At 39.4% G+C, this 17,806-nt stretch overlaps 1 protein-coding gene across 2 annotated transcripts in view; it reads right to left on the bottom strand.

Annotated features, from left to right (window-relative positions):
* dennd5a (DENN/MADD domain containing 5A) overlaps positions 1 to 17,806 on the bottom strand; it is a 46,217-nt gene that overhangs the window by 23,689 nt on the left and 4,722 nt on the right. Inside the window, exons 2-4 of one of the 2 annotated variants that reach the window (XM_041811682.1) lie at positions 9,536 to 9,601; positions 8,611 to 8,720; positions 7,581 to 8,250 (exon numbers count right to left, since the gene is read on the bottom strand). In XM_041811682.1, coding sequence (XP_041667616.1) covers positions 7,581 to 8,250; positions 8,611 to 8,720; positions 9,536 to 9,601 — 846 coding nt within the window. The remainder of the gene's footprint in view (positions 1 to 7,580; positions 8,251 to 8,610; positions 8,721 to 9,535; positions 9,602 to 17,806) is intronic. The other variant, XM_041811759.1, reaches the window with a different exon arrangement.

Genomic DNA, 17,806 nt, shown 5'->3' with positions numbered 1-17,806 from the left:
GTTGCAAGAATGTGTGCTGCAAGATAATGTGTTTATTTTTCATGGTCTCTATGACACAATCATTGAAACTAACCATTCTTGCTCAATAGTGTGATCACAAGGTCTGAAATTCAGTTTACTTTAAATAGAAGAGGACTCTTCATATTTTAGGTTTATTTCAATGCCATACAGAGCCTTAAGTGCATAATGAGCAGCTTTCAAATGCCCAAAACTACTCAGAGACATTTTTGAGATTGTTTACTTATTTTGTAATTCCCATAAGGGAAAACAGCCAGACTTTCTCTGTGTTTTTCTCCCAGACTTTCCTGCCTGCATTGCCTCTCCCTCTCTGAAAAGTTTGGTTATCATCAGAACATGAGTGTACTGAATGTCATTTCAATGTGCTTATGCCTGAACCCTTCTTTTCTTGACTTTATTAGCATGGTAGACACTCCTTCTGCAGTGTCAAGAGAGTAACCACACAGGTTAATCCAAAGTTTTAGTATTAGCTTTGTTTGCAAGCATGGATGCTCAACACCTTTTTTTAAACTAAGGGCATGGCTGAACTAAATACAGACAAAGCAGAATAACTTGACAAGACAAAGGAGAACACCAAACCCTGTTACAACCGTATGAACTTGTCTCTCTGGTTGTTTTTTTTTAATGGTAGGAGTGGAGTTGTTGGAGCAGTGACCAACTTTAACCTCCTGAGGCCCAAGCTTATGTTTGCAATGCACTTTTATTTTCACCCACTTAATTGCAACGAGTGAGACCTGATAAGTATAACACAAAACAAAATGATCATTTCTTAACTTGTAGTGAGTCGTTTTTACCAAAAAAAATGTTTTAACATGCAAAAAATTGTGTCAATTTTCTGATGAGGAACCACAAGAGTCCATTAAAGCCAGAAATAAACTTCCATTAAAAGTTCTGGAGGTCTTGGGAGAATTTCTCTTAAAATGACTAGAGATTTCCAAAACCTAAAAATCCCCACAAATTTCCCAACATTTCCAAGACACTGCAAAAAAAGTCTGTGAAAATTCCAAACATTATTTTGATTCCACCAAAAAAATCCTAAAATATGTCCCAAATGTTTCAGTCAAATTTTCTGAAAAAGCCTACAGATTTAAACAAATATTCCCCTAAATTCCCCCCAATTTTATGTCTTGGACTCTAAGTGCTACACATAATAAATAGCAAGCAAATTCTCAAAAATTTCAATGCAAGTTTCCAAAAAAATCCCAAGTATTTACAAATAGATTCCCCAAAAATCCATGGAAATTTTCCAAAACAAACTCAGTAAATTTCCATGAAAATTTAGGAAAATGTCAAAATATATTCCTTTACCCAAAATTTCCAATCAAATTCCCAAATATTTACAAATAAATCTTGCAAATTCCCTTGAAAATATCTAATACCTATAAACTTCCAATTCAAACACTCCAAAATATACAAAAATATCCCCCAAAAATGTCATGAAAATTTTTGCAATTTACCCAACATTTCAAGAAAATTACTTAAACTTCAAAGAAAATTCTGATCATTTATCTAAAAAAAATCTGAATTAATTACTTTCTTGTTAAAAAAAAGTCCAAATGTGATGTCTTCATATGTGCATGCAGGGTTTCAAGAGGTTAAAGGAATAATTTGCTCTGACAAAACAATCTGTGTTCGAATTGAGGGACAAGTCCATGCGTGTAAACAAAGCACATCAGTACAGTCTCTTGTCATTTCCTAAAGAGATTTATATGGGATGGAAGGGATGGCTTTTCGTGTCTATCTTCAGAGATGTTTTCATCAAACTCTGGACCTAGTGAATCCAATTTGCAGGGCCTCTAAGGACAGTTGGGTGGAAAAAGACTGGCACGAACTGTCAAAGGACTCTGAAATGCTGCCTTATCATAGAAAACCTCATTAATTTTTGTGTTATTTTCTCTCACGTCTCTCTCTGACACACTTTCCCTTCTTTTCCCTGTCTCTCTGTATACACTTTATTGAGGACAACAAAGGAAATGAAACAGCATTTGATTCAGAGTTTATAGTGAACAGATGCCCCAAAATTGATTAAAAAGACAGACTACGTTGGCCTGTCCTATATGAACAGACACTGATGAAGAAAATAAAGAAACATGAATTCATACAAGGAAACTTTTCTATTCCTACTTCTGTAGTCTAGTTCTCCTTAAACACTATGGGCTGATGGATTTCTTTCTTATAGCTTTGATACTCTTGCTCCTCACTAATTATACTGTTGTACATGACAATTTTGTTGAGAAATTCGAATCAAAATGGTAGAACTCACTAAAAATGGAACAAAGCAGTAGTCTACTTGTTAACCAGTGTTTTACATTACTTGAATGTGATTTATTGCTATTGATGAATCAAAAAGCCTAAAATTAATACCGGTAAGCTTATTTATGCCTCTGTTTGTATTTGAATGGTAGTACCCAAATTTCCCACCCCTTGATGGAAAAAGTCTCTCTGGTACTGATTTTCTGTGCCATTAAAGAAAATGTTTTAGGTGTATGCTAATTCAGTTTGGAGTTCTTTCCTTCCTGAACAAACACATTTTGAAGGTTTTATCCCTGCAAGGTCAAACCATCTAACCAAAAGAGGATGTCCTCTGTGGGACCTTTCTGTCCCGCATCTTTTAAAAAACTCCAGACTCTGAACTCTGACACACAGCTGCAGTTAGATGGCCCTCTGGCTGATGTTAAATTCCTTTACCATGACTCTATTCCTCCTTCTATATCCACACTTAAGTCAACGTGCATAAATGCAAATATGTGTCCTGTCCTCCTCATCTGCATTCCAGCTCTATCCTGTTGACACCTACTGTACATTCAACAGCAGCGCTGCGTCTCCTGATATGGTGTCAGAATAAATACCTTCTCTTCATTTGGTCATACGCTGCAGGGACATGACCAAGAGACTCTCACCCCTGCCTTGGCCTCCACCCCCCCCCATCCCTCTTTCTCAGCAGGCTTTCCTCTCCCAGGATGGGGACATGAATACTAACATCACCCGACTGCTCTTAAACTAGGCCACCGTAAAAAGAAACCACTTTAACTCAAGACTCAGTCAAGTACCATTACCTAAATCTACACATAGGCTTGAACAGTTTGTCCATGTCTACGTTTAAGTAGGGTAGCAGTGTGGAGTTACAGGAAAGCTTGAACTGTTCAGTGTACAGACAGAGTGCAAACATTAGCAGTACAGTAGTCTTAAAATACATGCAACACACAGGATCGAAACCGTTTCTGCAGTTCTTAAGTCTTAGCATAGCTTTTTAGCCCACTGGTACTGACTGATACATTTTTTGTCATTGTACAACACAGAGTTATATCTTCTATTGCATTAAACTATCTGTACTTGTGTACGCTTTTTGAAATGAAGCTCCAGGTTCCAATTCATAACCAGACACCACCTAAATCTAATATGTTAGCAATAAAGACTTTCCCCATGTTAATGCCAACTCTCACTCTTTTTAATGGCAAGTCCCTCTTGTTGCTGCTGCTTTTGTCAGTCATATTTTGGCATGTGTTGTTGCATAGTAGACAATAATTACCTTCTTAAATCGATCTGTACTAGGTCTAGCTTCCTTGGGCGTATTTGTTTTAAGACTTTTATTTCCAATGAGAAGACATCTCCCCTTTAAGTGAGGGAATTTGAAGAAGCCTCTTAAGTATTTCACCTTGCAAAGCCAATAAATTAGCCAGATTCTATGTCTATCATCAGGTGGGCCCATCTTGCAAAGCTTTAGTTTGAAGTGTTATAGAATGAATGGACCAATCAGCGTCATCTGAGCATCAGCATCAAAGGAGCTGTCACTACAGGTGTGGTTTCGTTGTACTACAAGCCTGTAAGCATGGCTGCTGGTGAAGAGACCAGCTCAGATGTAGCTAAAGCAGCAGTTTATCAGAACTAGACAACATTATTTATTAAAAGAGGAACAAAAAAGCGCACACTGAGCTTTTCTTGGTAAAAACAATGTTTTTGCTATTATCCTGACTAGCTTCAGCATGGCTTTGATTCATCAGCTGGCTCCACAGAGAGTGAACAGTGGTAATGTCTGCCTGTCGAGCTTATGCGAGTCTACTGCATCATAATTTTTGTTACTCTGATTGGCCCGCATTAAATGTGACAGACAGACGGAACGTTCATCCAATCACCCTCCGAGATTTTCTTCTGAACGTTTTTCCACAAAAGCCTACTACCTACTTCTAAGTTTTGTGGGAAGAAAGATTTTAAAGGCCAATAAGTTTGTCGATAGGATATTTGAAGATGGCTGTCCTACAGACATGCAGTACTGATTAGTGGCACACTACAGGAAACATAGCACACCAACAGGAGATCCGTGTCTATCATATTTTCTGTAGATAAAGAAATGAATAGAATTTGAATGCAATCTCCCATTCCTAACTGGTAAACATGTTAGTGAGGTTTCCTCTCACTGAAGAGTAATTTAACAGGAGTAAGTTAAGTTCAAACAAATGCAGTATGCTCGTCTTTTCATGACTTGTAGACAGCCACAGACAGCTTCAAATTTGTGCTTGTAAACCTAATTTCCAAAGAGGCGTGTCTGCCTGAATAAAAGCTTTGTGTGACTGCAGCATCCTTCAGATCCCTACTTCCCCTCATCTCACCCTCTCATTTTAACTATCATCTATTCAGTCACATGCAGACAGAAAATGCTCATCAAATAACAAAAAAAAATGATGGCTTAATAGCGGAATGTCACAATGGTTTACACATGATTGGCACATGATGTTGCTCCTGTGTGAGGAAGGCAGCAGCAACAGACCATGTTTGAAAATTTGTTCTTTAGATGTCTTTGTGGCATACAGACTGACCAGTGTTTTTTATTTTTATCAGAGCAATAAATCGCCGTGCTATTTTTAGCCCTAAGCATGTAGAACCATCTTCTTGTTCGCAGAGCATCCCCCCACCCAGTGTGTGTAAGTTTGTGTGTGTTTCCTCCTAACAATCCCTCGTTTCTTCTCAGAGGAAGATTGCCAGGGCTTAAGTCCACACAACACAGCACCCTTCACACGTTCTGCAGTGATGAGCCTCATGTGGGGGGAGAAAAAAAAGAGGTGGTATGATGTCACTTCCAGCCAATAATAATCACCCAGCATTACTGCTATCCTTCCTGTCTCCAAGTTGCCTAGCAACACCTCAGCATTCCCCCTTAAGAGCTTCTCCCCCCGGCCCCTGGCGTTTTGTAAACCATTTGCCTTCTCCTGCCAATGTAATGGATCCAATCACCACACACCAGGCCCTGCACACTTAAATGTTTCCTTTTTCACACACGCACATGATCACTCATAGTGAAGAAAACAAGGATAGCACCTTATTACTCTTTCATCTAAGCAAAGAATGGTGTGATTTACACTGATTTGTACTGCATTAACTACCAATTAACATTTTTGGATTTTCTTCTGCCAGAAGGTCATGTGAAATTGAGTATGATGCTGTTGTTTGTTTTTCTAAATGATAATAAAATTTCAATCATGGCTTCTAATCAAACATGCACAGTCATGGACTCACAGATGCTGCCTGTGATGGCAGAGGGACTTTGACATTCACACAGTCTGCCTGCTACTCACAGTGTATCACTTTAATGGAAACACTCAACAGGTTATGTAATCTCTTTGGATAATACTTTCACCATGCATATCAAACATGTGTTGTAGCCCACGGCGGTGGTTTTTGTGTCCTCACAACAACCATGCCGGCATTTTAAATCCTAAAATATCTGAGGCTGGCCACAGAGCTGTTCTCTTTCCTTCCTTATGGAAGGAAAGAGAAGCAGTGACACAAGGAATGTTTCCTTTTCAGTAAGTGTATTCAAACAAAATGTAACACTGGAGTCTCCATTAACTATTTGGTCTTTGAACCGTCAGGACTACTGTCAATTATGTCATTACTGATGAGCCTATCTCACTATGTCACTTTACTTATTATACCTTTTTTTATCCCTTTTAAGGTATAGTTTATCCGGATTTGGATTAATTTGACATATCACTTTAACATACAATTTATGTCTTATGCATTTCCCTTAAATAATTAATAATTCTTACTTTATCTATTATTTTTATCTATAATCTTATGGCACCCCTATTATCTCCAGGAAAATTAAACATCACCCAGAGTAAAAAAATACCATACTAATACTGTCTATACTTTTTCAGCCACTTCACTGTAACTGAAACTCAACAGTGTGGTTGATGACTTTCCAAATTACTCATCAGATGGCCTTCAGCCACAATATTGCTGGCTCAGTTGCTCATATGACATGGTTCTAACAAGCATATGATCACTGACCACTTCAGGGTTTTGTCAAGTTTCAGCGACTTTGAAAAAAAAACAGACAAATGAATAGAATTTAAATCACTGGATGCAGTAGCCTAGTGTTTATGACCCAGTATCAGGGCTTGGAACTAAGGATGTCCAGTAACACTACTCAGTAATGAAGCTCCTTTTTTGTGGGATGAGTAGGATTCATTTTAGGATGGCTAAAAATGCTTTCATGGTGGGTCAGTGATAGTCTTGACATAAAGAGGCTGTTATCCTCAAAGTGGGCAACACATGTTTGAAACCAGCCCATGGCTCATTTCTTGCATGTCATTCTCCACTCTCTCTCTCCCATTTCTGATGCTATCCACTGTCCCATCTAATAAAGACATAAAGTCCATAAACTCGATATCTATGAAGATGCTCTACACATTGTTTTACTGAATCTGTTTTTTTTCATCATTTGGTATGGGTCCAAATCAACCGACTGCAAGGCGTCGTAAGTGTGTGGAAAAATTTCAGGTCTGAACCTTTATAACCTAAAACATTTGCCCATTGGCCCATTTGATCCTGGCTGATCACAGCCATCCTTTGTTTTCTGAGTTTAGGCTGCTACCATTCACTGCGGATTCAGCTTGCAAGCAAGCAACACTAAAGGGGGGGGGGGGGCTTATTGCCTGGCTTTTTAAATGTGTAACTCTGTGTTATTATGCTGTATTTTTACTATTCTAAGCTTTTATTTATTGTTTCCTTATGCTGTAGTCATGACTGGCCTGAATGTTTGTTTGACTGCTGACTGCAAAAAGAAATTGTCCTCTATGGGGATAATAAAGTGAACCTTGAACCTTAAATCTTTAAAAATAATAAATCACATTTTAATCACAAATAAAACAAGACTTATAGTATATACCTATATTTCAAGATATCTTCCCTCTCTCCTTTTCAATTTTACATAAAGGTAGGAAAAACCCCAAAGCTACAACAGTGTGTAACCAGGGTCCCTTGACAATAGCTAGTCTTATGTCATGACACCGATATGTCTCTAAGCTACTGGGGTATCTCTTGAGACTGCTCCTTCTAACCAGATCAAATGACTCCAAAAATCTAAAAAACACGCTGGTTATGAATAATTCTCCCTCACTTTCAGAGTAAAGTAAAGGTTTGTATAGAATATCAATGCAGGTCTGACTTCTTATCTGTTTTTTTAAAGCATGGGTATTTCGTAATCAATGAACCCTAAATGGACAGGATGTTAGAGGTAACACGAGAACAGTGAACTAAACTATAGCAGAGCAGTTACTTACGCTGTGAGTAGAGGAGTATCTGCATCTCGAGCAGGGCGCAGGTGAACAGTTGGAGAACGTTTTCCACGCCCAGCAGGTTAAACATCTCACTGATGGCAAAGTCAAAGAGCGGCAGCTCAGATGTGCTCGGCCTTTGGCACACCACTGGCCCGTAGACGCCTGAGAACTTGAGGGAACGGCCGGAGGGTGGCAAGGGGACCTCATAGAGGATGTTGTAGATGTAACTCTCTAGAGGGAGGGGCGGGGGCTGGGGGGACGTAACAGCCTGGTGTAACTGCTGCAGCACCTTCCTGCAGGCCTGAGGGAAGGCCATGGGTGTTATCAGGCAGATGCATTTAGACACGTACAGCGTGTCACGACTGATGTCATAAGAGTTGAAGCGCTGCAGGCGGGAGATTGCAGGAGCAGCGTGGAGAATGGGACGAGGCCGCTGTTCCTCTGGTCCCTTTGGCGAGGTTGGAGTGTGTAAAATGTCGTACTGCTCTGCATTGTGCATGTGGTAAAGAGTCTGCATGGCGCTGCAGATCTGCTTACTGGTCACCTCCTCGAAGAAGGTGAGAGCAAAGCCATAGGTTCGTGAGCCGTCCTCTCTGGTGATGATGAAGGAGTGGAACTGAGGCTCCCGGGAGTCCACCTGCGTCCTGAATGCCAGACCTTTGGGCATACAGAGCTGTGAGAGGACAGGCAGGAAAGGTACCAGAGAGAGAGACAGAGAAGGCTCATTATGACTTCATACCATAGAAAAGTCTGTGATTGGTTTATACTGGGAGAGGTTTTTACATGATTTTGCATAAAGTACAACAAAACACTTAGCAAACACAAAATAAGTCACAAATTTTGTATATTACATGTATCAAATTTGCATTACACAATTAATCAAATAAATCAACATATTTCCAGATTGAATTATGCACCACTGTTAAAAAATGTATAAATCATAGCTTAATGACTGATTATAATTCTACTGCCAATTTATTATTTATTATTATATCTAAATATATCAAAAGTTGTGACTGTATGAGTGTCATACCATGCCCACCGCATCCTGGTCAAATGGATTCCACTCGACATTGTCTGGAAAATGTGCTAGGACTTTGGATTTAAAGGTTCTTCGCAATGGACTCTGCTCAAAATTCTCACCTACAAGTGAAACAAACAGAAAATGCAAAAAAGAAAAAAAAAGAGAAAGTTAGCACTAGTATCCTGTTGTTAAAAGAGGGGGAAAAATGGTCTGAAAAGAAGGAGGTTGAAAATGCCAGGCACAGCTCCAGAAGAAAAAGCAAGTCAGCATGTTTGTCTTAAGAGGAAGATTGTATTGCATCATATAAAGCTGTCATCTGCATATTGTTTCACATAAGATTAAGTTGCATACCAAAACAAGCAGCTTCACTCCAACAATACTTGTCGAAAAAGAAAATGTGTCACTTTTTATGGGTCTTAATGCCTCCAGACAGCTTTAATGGCAATACAAAGAAACACACAAAATTAATCGACCAATCATAGGAAGCGTAAATTGAGTTGATTTGAACCCAGAGTAAGGCAGAAGTGATGCACACACCAAGGCAGTACTGAAAAGTCATTCAGAGTGAAGGGGGGGGGTAAACATTGACCAAGCAATACCAGCGCAGCTACAGGCAGCACTGGATTCATGTGTGTGTGAGAAAGAAACAGAAGCGGTGATTGTCAAACATCAGCTCATTGTTCATCTGCTGCTGAGGGAGGGGGGAGGCAGGGAGAAAACAGAAACTGGGGAGGAGGGGGGCAGAAATCAGAGTGCTCAAAACAGAAAGGGCAGGTCCCCACACCTGTGCAGAAAGTAACTGTGAAAACTGAATTTAAAGTAACAAAGAGGGCTGTTGAGAAAAATAAAAACAAAGAGTGCTAGGTTAAAGGCTGAAGGGTTAAAGCTGAGCTCAGGTTAAGAGGGGAAGGAGTGTGTGTGGTCGGAGGGTTACCTTGGTTTGCCAAATTTCCTCTGGCCCCATCTCTGAATTTAGTAGCTTCTATATACTGGCATAAAGCTACACAACAAATAAAACAAAAATAGAATTAAAAGCCTGGTTCAGGGTGGGCAGCGCATCACTTCTCAGTTTGGCAGCTCTGCTCTAGAAACAAGCTGCACACAGGAAATTACCATATCAGGTGGGTATGCTAATTCATCCAGCCGGTGGGGTTATAACACAATGATACGGCATTTCTGTGTGTGTCATGTTTTCCTCTTCTACCAGAGATCATGCAAATTCATTCTGCTCACATACTGTATGGATGACTCTCTCAGTGTTCAGCCATGCTAGCAGAGCAGTGGGACCGCACCATAGCAGAGCGGAGCTTGGAGCCAAATGCTAACAATAACAAGCTAGCATGCTAACAATGACAGTACTGACAGCTATATTTTTTATCTTATGTAGGGTGTTGATTCAAGATGTTAGCATGCTAATATTTGCATGTTGGCATAATCATAGCTCAAGCACAGCTGAGGCTGATTGAAAACATGACAGGATTTCCAGATCTTCATCTTTTGCCAGTGTTTAGACAACTACTGACCTGTTGACTGTTGTCAATGAAATGTAAAGGCATAACCAAGATTAGTCTAAATCATTTTCTAGGAAATACGACTTTAAATGGCATTAGATTGTTACAAACACAGGATCAAAATGTTTAATGCTCTGGTGGAAGACCTTCAGTTTGTGTTGACTTTGGCACCCCTAGTTACCTCTCATCTCTTTGCCTTTTTTGTTCATGTATAAAGAAAACAAGCTATATTGGCAATATGCTATCAATTCACCAGACACCTACCTGCAAAACATTCTCAGGCATTAAAATAACTGAATAGAAATACTCAGTCATGTCGCTGTTTGTCTTGTTTGCTTTAATTTAACATAAACAGGCATGTTAAATGATGCAACAAGTTTGGAGTATTTTTTCAAAAGCTTTTAAAAGACACTGAGAGCCACAAACAGGGCACAGGAGTCAGAAATTATTAAGCATATTCTTTATTTTACTATTTAGATTACACTGTACAAGGCACAAATTACTGCCTCTTCTATTGTGAGTACATTGTACTGTAAGTTTCACATTATAAGTGTTCTTGTGTGTAATTTCCTTACATGCTTTAAATGCTTATCAGCCTGTTGCTAACTGTTTAAATTGTATATCCAGTCAGTAGACAGTCATGGGGCTGACTGAGTCAATGACTGCTCTTGTACTGCAGACAGACTGGCCCCAGAGCACACTAAGATTATCTAACATTTTACATAAAAAGAGACCCTTTTATGCAGCCAGGCAATGCTTTCTTGCTGTCCTCTTCATGCATGACATTTGCCAAGCCTCAATGAAATAGCCCTGCTGGCAGAAAAACTAATTCATGCAGCAAGTCAGAGCCATAAATGTGAGCAGTGTAGCACATGCCGTTGACTATTTTGTAGTTACACCATCTGAAACTAAAGCCACTGATGTGGCCTCTGAGATGTGAAATCTGGATTTACTTACAGAGGACTATGTCCTAGAAGGTGGGGGGAAATCCATTTTCACTGCACTTTTTATATGACTCAGTGGTAACAAGAAGGGAAAATAAAGCTCGCCTGTCTGATGATAACATTTCATTCGCTTTAAGGTGTTTGTTTAATCTTGAGAGCTTTTTTTTTAAATGATGGATCAAACTTGTGTCTTCTTTACTCAGATTAGATGCTGAACACACCTGACCAAAGCAGCATTAATCATTCTTTATCCCTTAATTAAATCTGCAAGCTTATCCTTTTGCAACACAAATATAAGAATCAAACAAAGTACAATTTGACTTTGGAGATACTAATTCTGGCAAGGGATTAAAATTCTACAGTTTAAGTGGTTTAATTGGTTATTTTCATACTCAAACTGGCCAAAGGGACAAAAACAAAAAAAATGAATGGCCGAAAATAAGCTCATGTCAGACAGTGAGATTACACTGGTTGCCTTGTGGTTATTTCTGCATGTATACAGGCTGTTGTACTTCAAGCAGGCGGCTTGTGGCTCCTTTCCAGAATGTTAGTCCCCCTCTCACCTTAGTTTCCAACTTTATTCTCGGTCCTATATAGAAAAAAGGCATAAAAGCTACAAAATACATCTTTAAAAAAGGAGGATAAAACTGACTTCCTCTGACTATGAGCTTGTAGATGTAGGCCACATTCCAACACATAAAGTGAAAACAGACACAAGAATGATGATGATGTGACCGGAGCAGTTTGAAAACACCCTCAGGATAAAGTCAACTGTTGCAATAATACAGCGAACATCTGGACACATCTGTTTTTGGAGAAGTGTCTTCATTTGGCCAACAACCTCCATTGTGTTAGAAGGCTGAGGTGTTTTTAATTCTTCATGGCCAACTGTATAAAATCGACATGATTTAAACAACAGCCTACACACAGCAGGACATTACACTGTCACAGAAAAGTATTCTAATTGTGAACATGGCAATGTGTAATCACAATATATGCAACACAGGAAACATAGGAAGAACAGAACATTTTATCTTTCATGCAAATAAGGATTATGCAAAATGTTATTTTAAGCCTAACTACAGATAAAAGCTAAGTAAATTGTTTCCTCTGATGTATCACTCATTTAAAAAAGGGCATCACAGACACTGACAAGTCACTGGCTTTTCATTCAAAGATCACCTAAACCTAAAACTAAGGAGAAAATACTAAATCAGCAAACTGTAAGAGCCAGGATAACATGGCTATAGATCAAAACGACTCTGGAGATGACTAGAGCAGCTGTCTGTGAGCAGGGAGACACTGTAGTGGCTTAACCAGAGTCTGTCGAAAAATGCAATTAATCGTGATTGAAAAAAAGTTAGCACACTAATTGTGGACCTTAACTGATCATTTGAGAGAAATTATTAATCTTGACCGCCCTACTTAATATACACTGCATGAAAAACTACTTTGATATGGTAGTGCGGATGGCCTTGCAGTTATGTCATGGTCCTTGTATGTGGATGGTGCAGGTTCAGGTTTGGTCTGTCCACAGAATTCACTGAAAATCCAGTGAATGGACACTCCCTAGTTGTGATTTATTGATGATATCAATGCATGTGTGTTGGATCATCAGAGTCGTTGCTACTGTTCTAGCTAACAATTATTTAATTTGCAGCTGAAAAGTATATCAAGCTGTTATTAAGTTTGGAGGTTCAAATTATTTTTTCATTCCACTTTTTAACCCCTTTTCATCACTTTATCTGCCTATTTTGCCACATTTGTTTCCACATTAAATTATTTTTGCAGCTTTAAGCAAATTTTTGCTACTTTTTAACCTTGCTTCACTACTTAAGCCATCCATTTTTGCCCCTTTTTACCCATTTATGCCACTTTTTAACTGCTTTTCACCATTTAACCATCCATTTTTGCCACTTTTTTCCTTTCTTTACTCATATTTGCTGCTTTATCCCATATTTTTCATCTTTAAACCTATTTTTGCCAATTTGGACCCTTTTTTTGCTACACTTTATTTTACAATTATGCAATTATTTTCCCATTTAAGCTATTAAAGTTCTCTGGTACAGTATCCTGACTTTGGTCATGTTATGGCTTAGCTATGAAGTCTGACATTACTTTACAAATTGTTTAGCCAATGTGCTTACCCACATCACCAATAAAAAGGTAATTCTGTTTCAAGAAAACGTTTTATTGTACTACAGCACAAATAAATAAAAATAGTTTTTGTGTTGCTTTAATGAGAGTGGTTATTATTCAGGTTGAATATAAAATATGGTTATCACAGCTTGACTTTAATGGACCAGGTCTTTCCTGACTTACATGTGCCCCCAAATTAGCTGGACCCCTGAAAGCTCTCCTCTTGACCCCCCTTTATGGGCAGCCTTTCCTGTTGCTTCTATTCCACATGTTGTTCCCCACTCTCTCGCCTGTTCCAATCTCTATCCACTTTTCACTTTCATAACTAATGCATAAAATCCTCAAAAATAAATAAAAAAAATCATTTGATTAATAAGTTAAAATGCTGACAGGATATCTTTAATTCTTTTCACATAGGGTGGCCTCATGGTTTGTCAGAACACAGCCAGTCTCATGTGCATTGTGCAGACATCACCCAGGTGTTTCTTCTAAGCGTCCTCTTCACCTGGTAATTAGTCCTAATGAGAAGCTGTCTAACACTTGGAATAACACACTCACTGGCATAAGCAAACAAACAAACCTCTTCAGCATAAACATTTTCTTGATCTGCCACATGTTCCAACAAGTGGACCATGATAGCCTGAACCAGAAGCAGTGGGAGCTGAGCATTGCGTCATTCCCCTTCCCTCATCCACCGACCCAGAGACCACCCACAGCTCTGCACCCCTCATGTGCTCACGTCCTCCCACCTACTGTAACACTGCCCACTAGGCTCAGACATAAAAGGATGCACATCTGTGACTAAAGGAGCTACATTCAAACACGACTCGACTTGACGACCTACAGCAGAATGTGCTGAAGCCACAGCTAAGATTTCAAAATAGCTCGGCAGCAAAAACATCAACACTTATTCACCCAGAGGACCCTGCTCACTGACATGAGCATGATAGCTCACTCTCTCAGTCTGAACTCACAGCAGCCTTCACAGTTTAGATTCCCTGCAGAGATGATATGGATCCTTTTTCATAGAAGGATCCCATTTCACAAATAGTTTCTTTGATTTGTCATTTAACTTTAAACCTGCCAAAGTATGGGAAAGTTTTCATAACTGGCCCTACTTGGTCACTGAAATTTAGTGAAAAAAGAACAGAAACTATTTTTTTCTCGGCGCAACAGTGTTAATTACTGTATTTGTTGATATAAAAATTCCAAATATGTTAATGAATTCCCTTGCATTATACTTGGTGGAAAGTCACTCTGTTCCCAGGCTCTCAGCAAAAAAGTCAAATACTCCTCAGTCAGTATTTAGTAGATGCATCAGGTAAAAACGGCTGTCCGTTTACACGAGCTGTGGCTGCTCGACCCCAGCTGTCTGATGTAGTTAACTGTGATTCAGCTCGTCAAGTCCCAGACAGCTGGATTCAGAAAAAAACTGTAAAACTACTCAAGCTTTATCAGGTTGCACTGGGATCGGACATGAACAGTCTTTTTCAAGTCCAGCCACAAATTCTCTATTGGGTTGAAGTCTAGGCTTTGACACAGCCACTCCAGAACATTCCCTTGCGGTCTTTAAACTATTTCTAGGTAGCCTTTGCTGTATGCTTCAGGTCATTGTCTTGCTTGAAAATAAATCTTCTCCCAAGCTGTAGTTCTCTTGCAGACTACATAAGATTTTGCTCTAAGATTTTCCTATATTTTGCCTCATATATTTACCTTTTACCTTTACAGTCTTCCACGGCCAACTGCCAAGAGGCATCCCCACAGCATGATGCTGCCACCATCTTGCTTCAGAGTGGGGATGGTGTCCCCCCAGAAATACTGGTCAATTGTTGCTGTATGCAGTCTCTCCCCATCTCAGCTGCTGAAGCTTATAACTCCTTCAGAGTAGTCATAGGTATCTTGGTGGCCTCTCTCACTAATCTCTTTCTTGCATGGTCGCTAACGATCACTGCCTGATTGCAGCAGATTTTCACATGTGCCATAGACACATTCATTGATGTTGGATTTAACTGAACTCTGGGAATGTCCAGTTCCTTTATTTTTTTTTTTTGTATCCATTCCTTGACTTTTTAATAACCTTTTCTCTGAGTTGGAGTGTTCTTTTGTATTCATGGTGTAATGGTAGCCAGGAATATTGATTAACCAGAGACTCCACACACAGGTGTATGAATACTAAAATCACACATTCACTGCACTCTAGTGATCCCCATTTCACTAATTGTGAGACTACTAGCACCAAATGGCTGGACCTCTGTTAAATTAGGCCAGTCACTTTAAGGAGGGGTGTATGCAGTCACTTCATTTACCTAACATATTTTAGTTTGATTGACATCACTTTGTAGAAATCTGTCTCATTTTGACATTAAATCATTTTTTGTCAAAAAAAAAAAAAAAAAAAAAAAAAAAGAAAGCCAAATTATATTGACCATGTCAGCGTGAAGGTATAATGTCAGTTGGGCGGGGGAAAAATTGGGTCTATAATCATTGACTTGATTATGAGAAAAGAGGTCAACGAGGATTATAATCACTGACTAGCCCAACATCAACACCACAGCTGCAGCAAACAGGAAATTTGTAGATGAGAAATCTTTCGATCTCACACTCCTTTGAGGAAACTTCTGCTTCTAAGAAATTCAGCTCAGCAAACATCTGTTAGCAGCCAGGCGACTGGACTGCAGAGAAACATGACCCAGAGAAAATACTCAGTGTTTAACACAAGAATGTGGAGGTTTAATTACTCCGCCATGAAGGGAAAGAACGTAAACCTTCACCATTCAGGAGCAGGTCTTAGCTGCTAACTGACAAACATGACCCAAGTCTTAACCAAATGTTAGAAAGGATTGATGTGGCTACTTTACAGATAAGCCAGGGAACAAAAAAACAAATGAACCCCAGAGTATGGAAATGTTAAGTTACATTTTGGGTCTTCAAAGCCTATAAAGAATCGTAATACTTCATCTTAAGTTCCTATGATACATTTTCAAGCTGATCTTAATACATTGACAGGAGACCCTTCACAAGCTGAAAATACACAACTGAGTGGAAATATGAAAGCCCACATTATGCATCTAAAGCCAGCTTTCATGTCATGCCATTCATCCTCATTTGTTTGCTGAGTAGGGATGGGGGAAGAGAGGCTGCCTGGGAAATTCAAAAGGATATTTAGCATTTGAATAAGTTGAGCCTGTGTGTGAGTGTACTTGTGTCTTTCAGCTCCCTGTGTGTTTCCAGTGAGCTGCAGGGTCATAAATATGCTAATCAGGTCCTCACTGTGCTGCTGAACACTGGGCTGAAAGAAAAGTTCAGGTTGTTTCTTTGTTATTCACTGAACACCGATGTTGTTATATCTGCACTTTATTAACATGAGGACTCTTATATAGTTCTAATGAAAGAAACCCCAAGAAATGGGGTAAAGCCTGGTTTATACTTTTGTGTCAAATCTATATTGTAAATATGCCATAGTCTGTCTGCTGTGTGATTTCTATGGTAGTTCTATAACCATTGTCTCGTCACGATCCCTGCTTGTTTGTTTGCAAGAGACCATGGCAACTAAACTGGGCGTGTTATATTTGAGCTGATTACTATTGAACAGCAGCTGATTATATTGTTTTATCAGGTAAAGAGAGAGAGCACGTGAGGAGATGGACTTAATAAGGCGTAACTGACATTGTTTTTCAGGACCTACAGATTATTAGTAGTTCATGAGACCGATTAAGTACGGAAGAAATTCATATGCATTTACTATGAAGTACAAAATGTACTTAATGTGGCAAAAGTAAAACTGCAGGATCAAAAAAATGGATGGTAAGAAACAATTTAGCCCAACGTCTATCAGCATGAGAAATGGCACAGAGCACACAGTAACAGCAGGAAAACAAGAAGTGGTACCATGCACTCACTGTGTCAGTGGCACCCTAGTGGCACTTGACTAGTGCTCATGTGACATCTAGATGATTAGACTGGGTTGTATACAGGACATTTGTGGAGAGTGAAAATAAAGCCAGAGAGGAAGACACACTGTAGTGTGGGACCAAAGTAGCGCAATACAAAGCCCAAATATCTGCCTCAATAATTGGTCAGGCCAATAATCAGTCAACCCCTATAGATTTTCTGGCAGGTGAGGAAGAAAATTGGGGAGTTTTTTGGTCCTTGTTCGGCCACCTTGGGATGAGGAAGGGCACTTTTAATGTTTCAATATCTTTGGATGTCAACAAATACTTCTGACTAGCTGTAATGCCATCTGCAGCCATTCATGTCAGTCTAGAGTGTACACTATTAAACCGTAGACCTTACTGAGATTGGCAGTGCTACCCAGCAGGCCAATCACAGAGCACCTACGCAGAAGGCTATGCACATAACCTGATGTGTATAGCCTTCTGCATAGGTTCACAGCTACATGAGCCTATGTTGCATTTGTCACATACATATACAGAAAAATAAGCTTCAGATTCAGCACATCTCATTCATGACTAGGGCTGAGTATCAAAAACCAGTACTGACACGGTACCAGACAGTACCAATACATCTGATACCTACCAGACAAAATTACAAGACAGATATCAATACTTCATTTTGATACCCAGCCAGCCAATGAAAGGCAAGAAATACGTT

Source organism: Cheilinus undulatus, linkage group 1 (assembly GCF_018320785.1).
Source record: "Cheilinus undulatus linkage group 1, ASM1832078v1, whole genome shotgun sequence".
In the NCBI taxonomy this organism is placed as follows: domain Eukaryota; kingdom Metazoa; phylum Chordata; class Actinopteri; order Labriformes; family Labridae; genus Cheilinus; species Cheilinus undulatus.
This window is presented reverse-complemented; position numbering and strand designations above follow the sequence as displayed.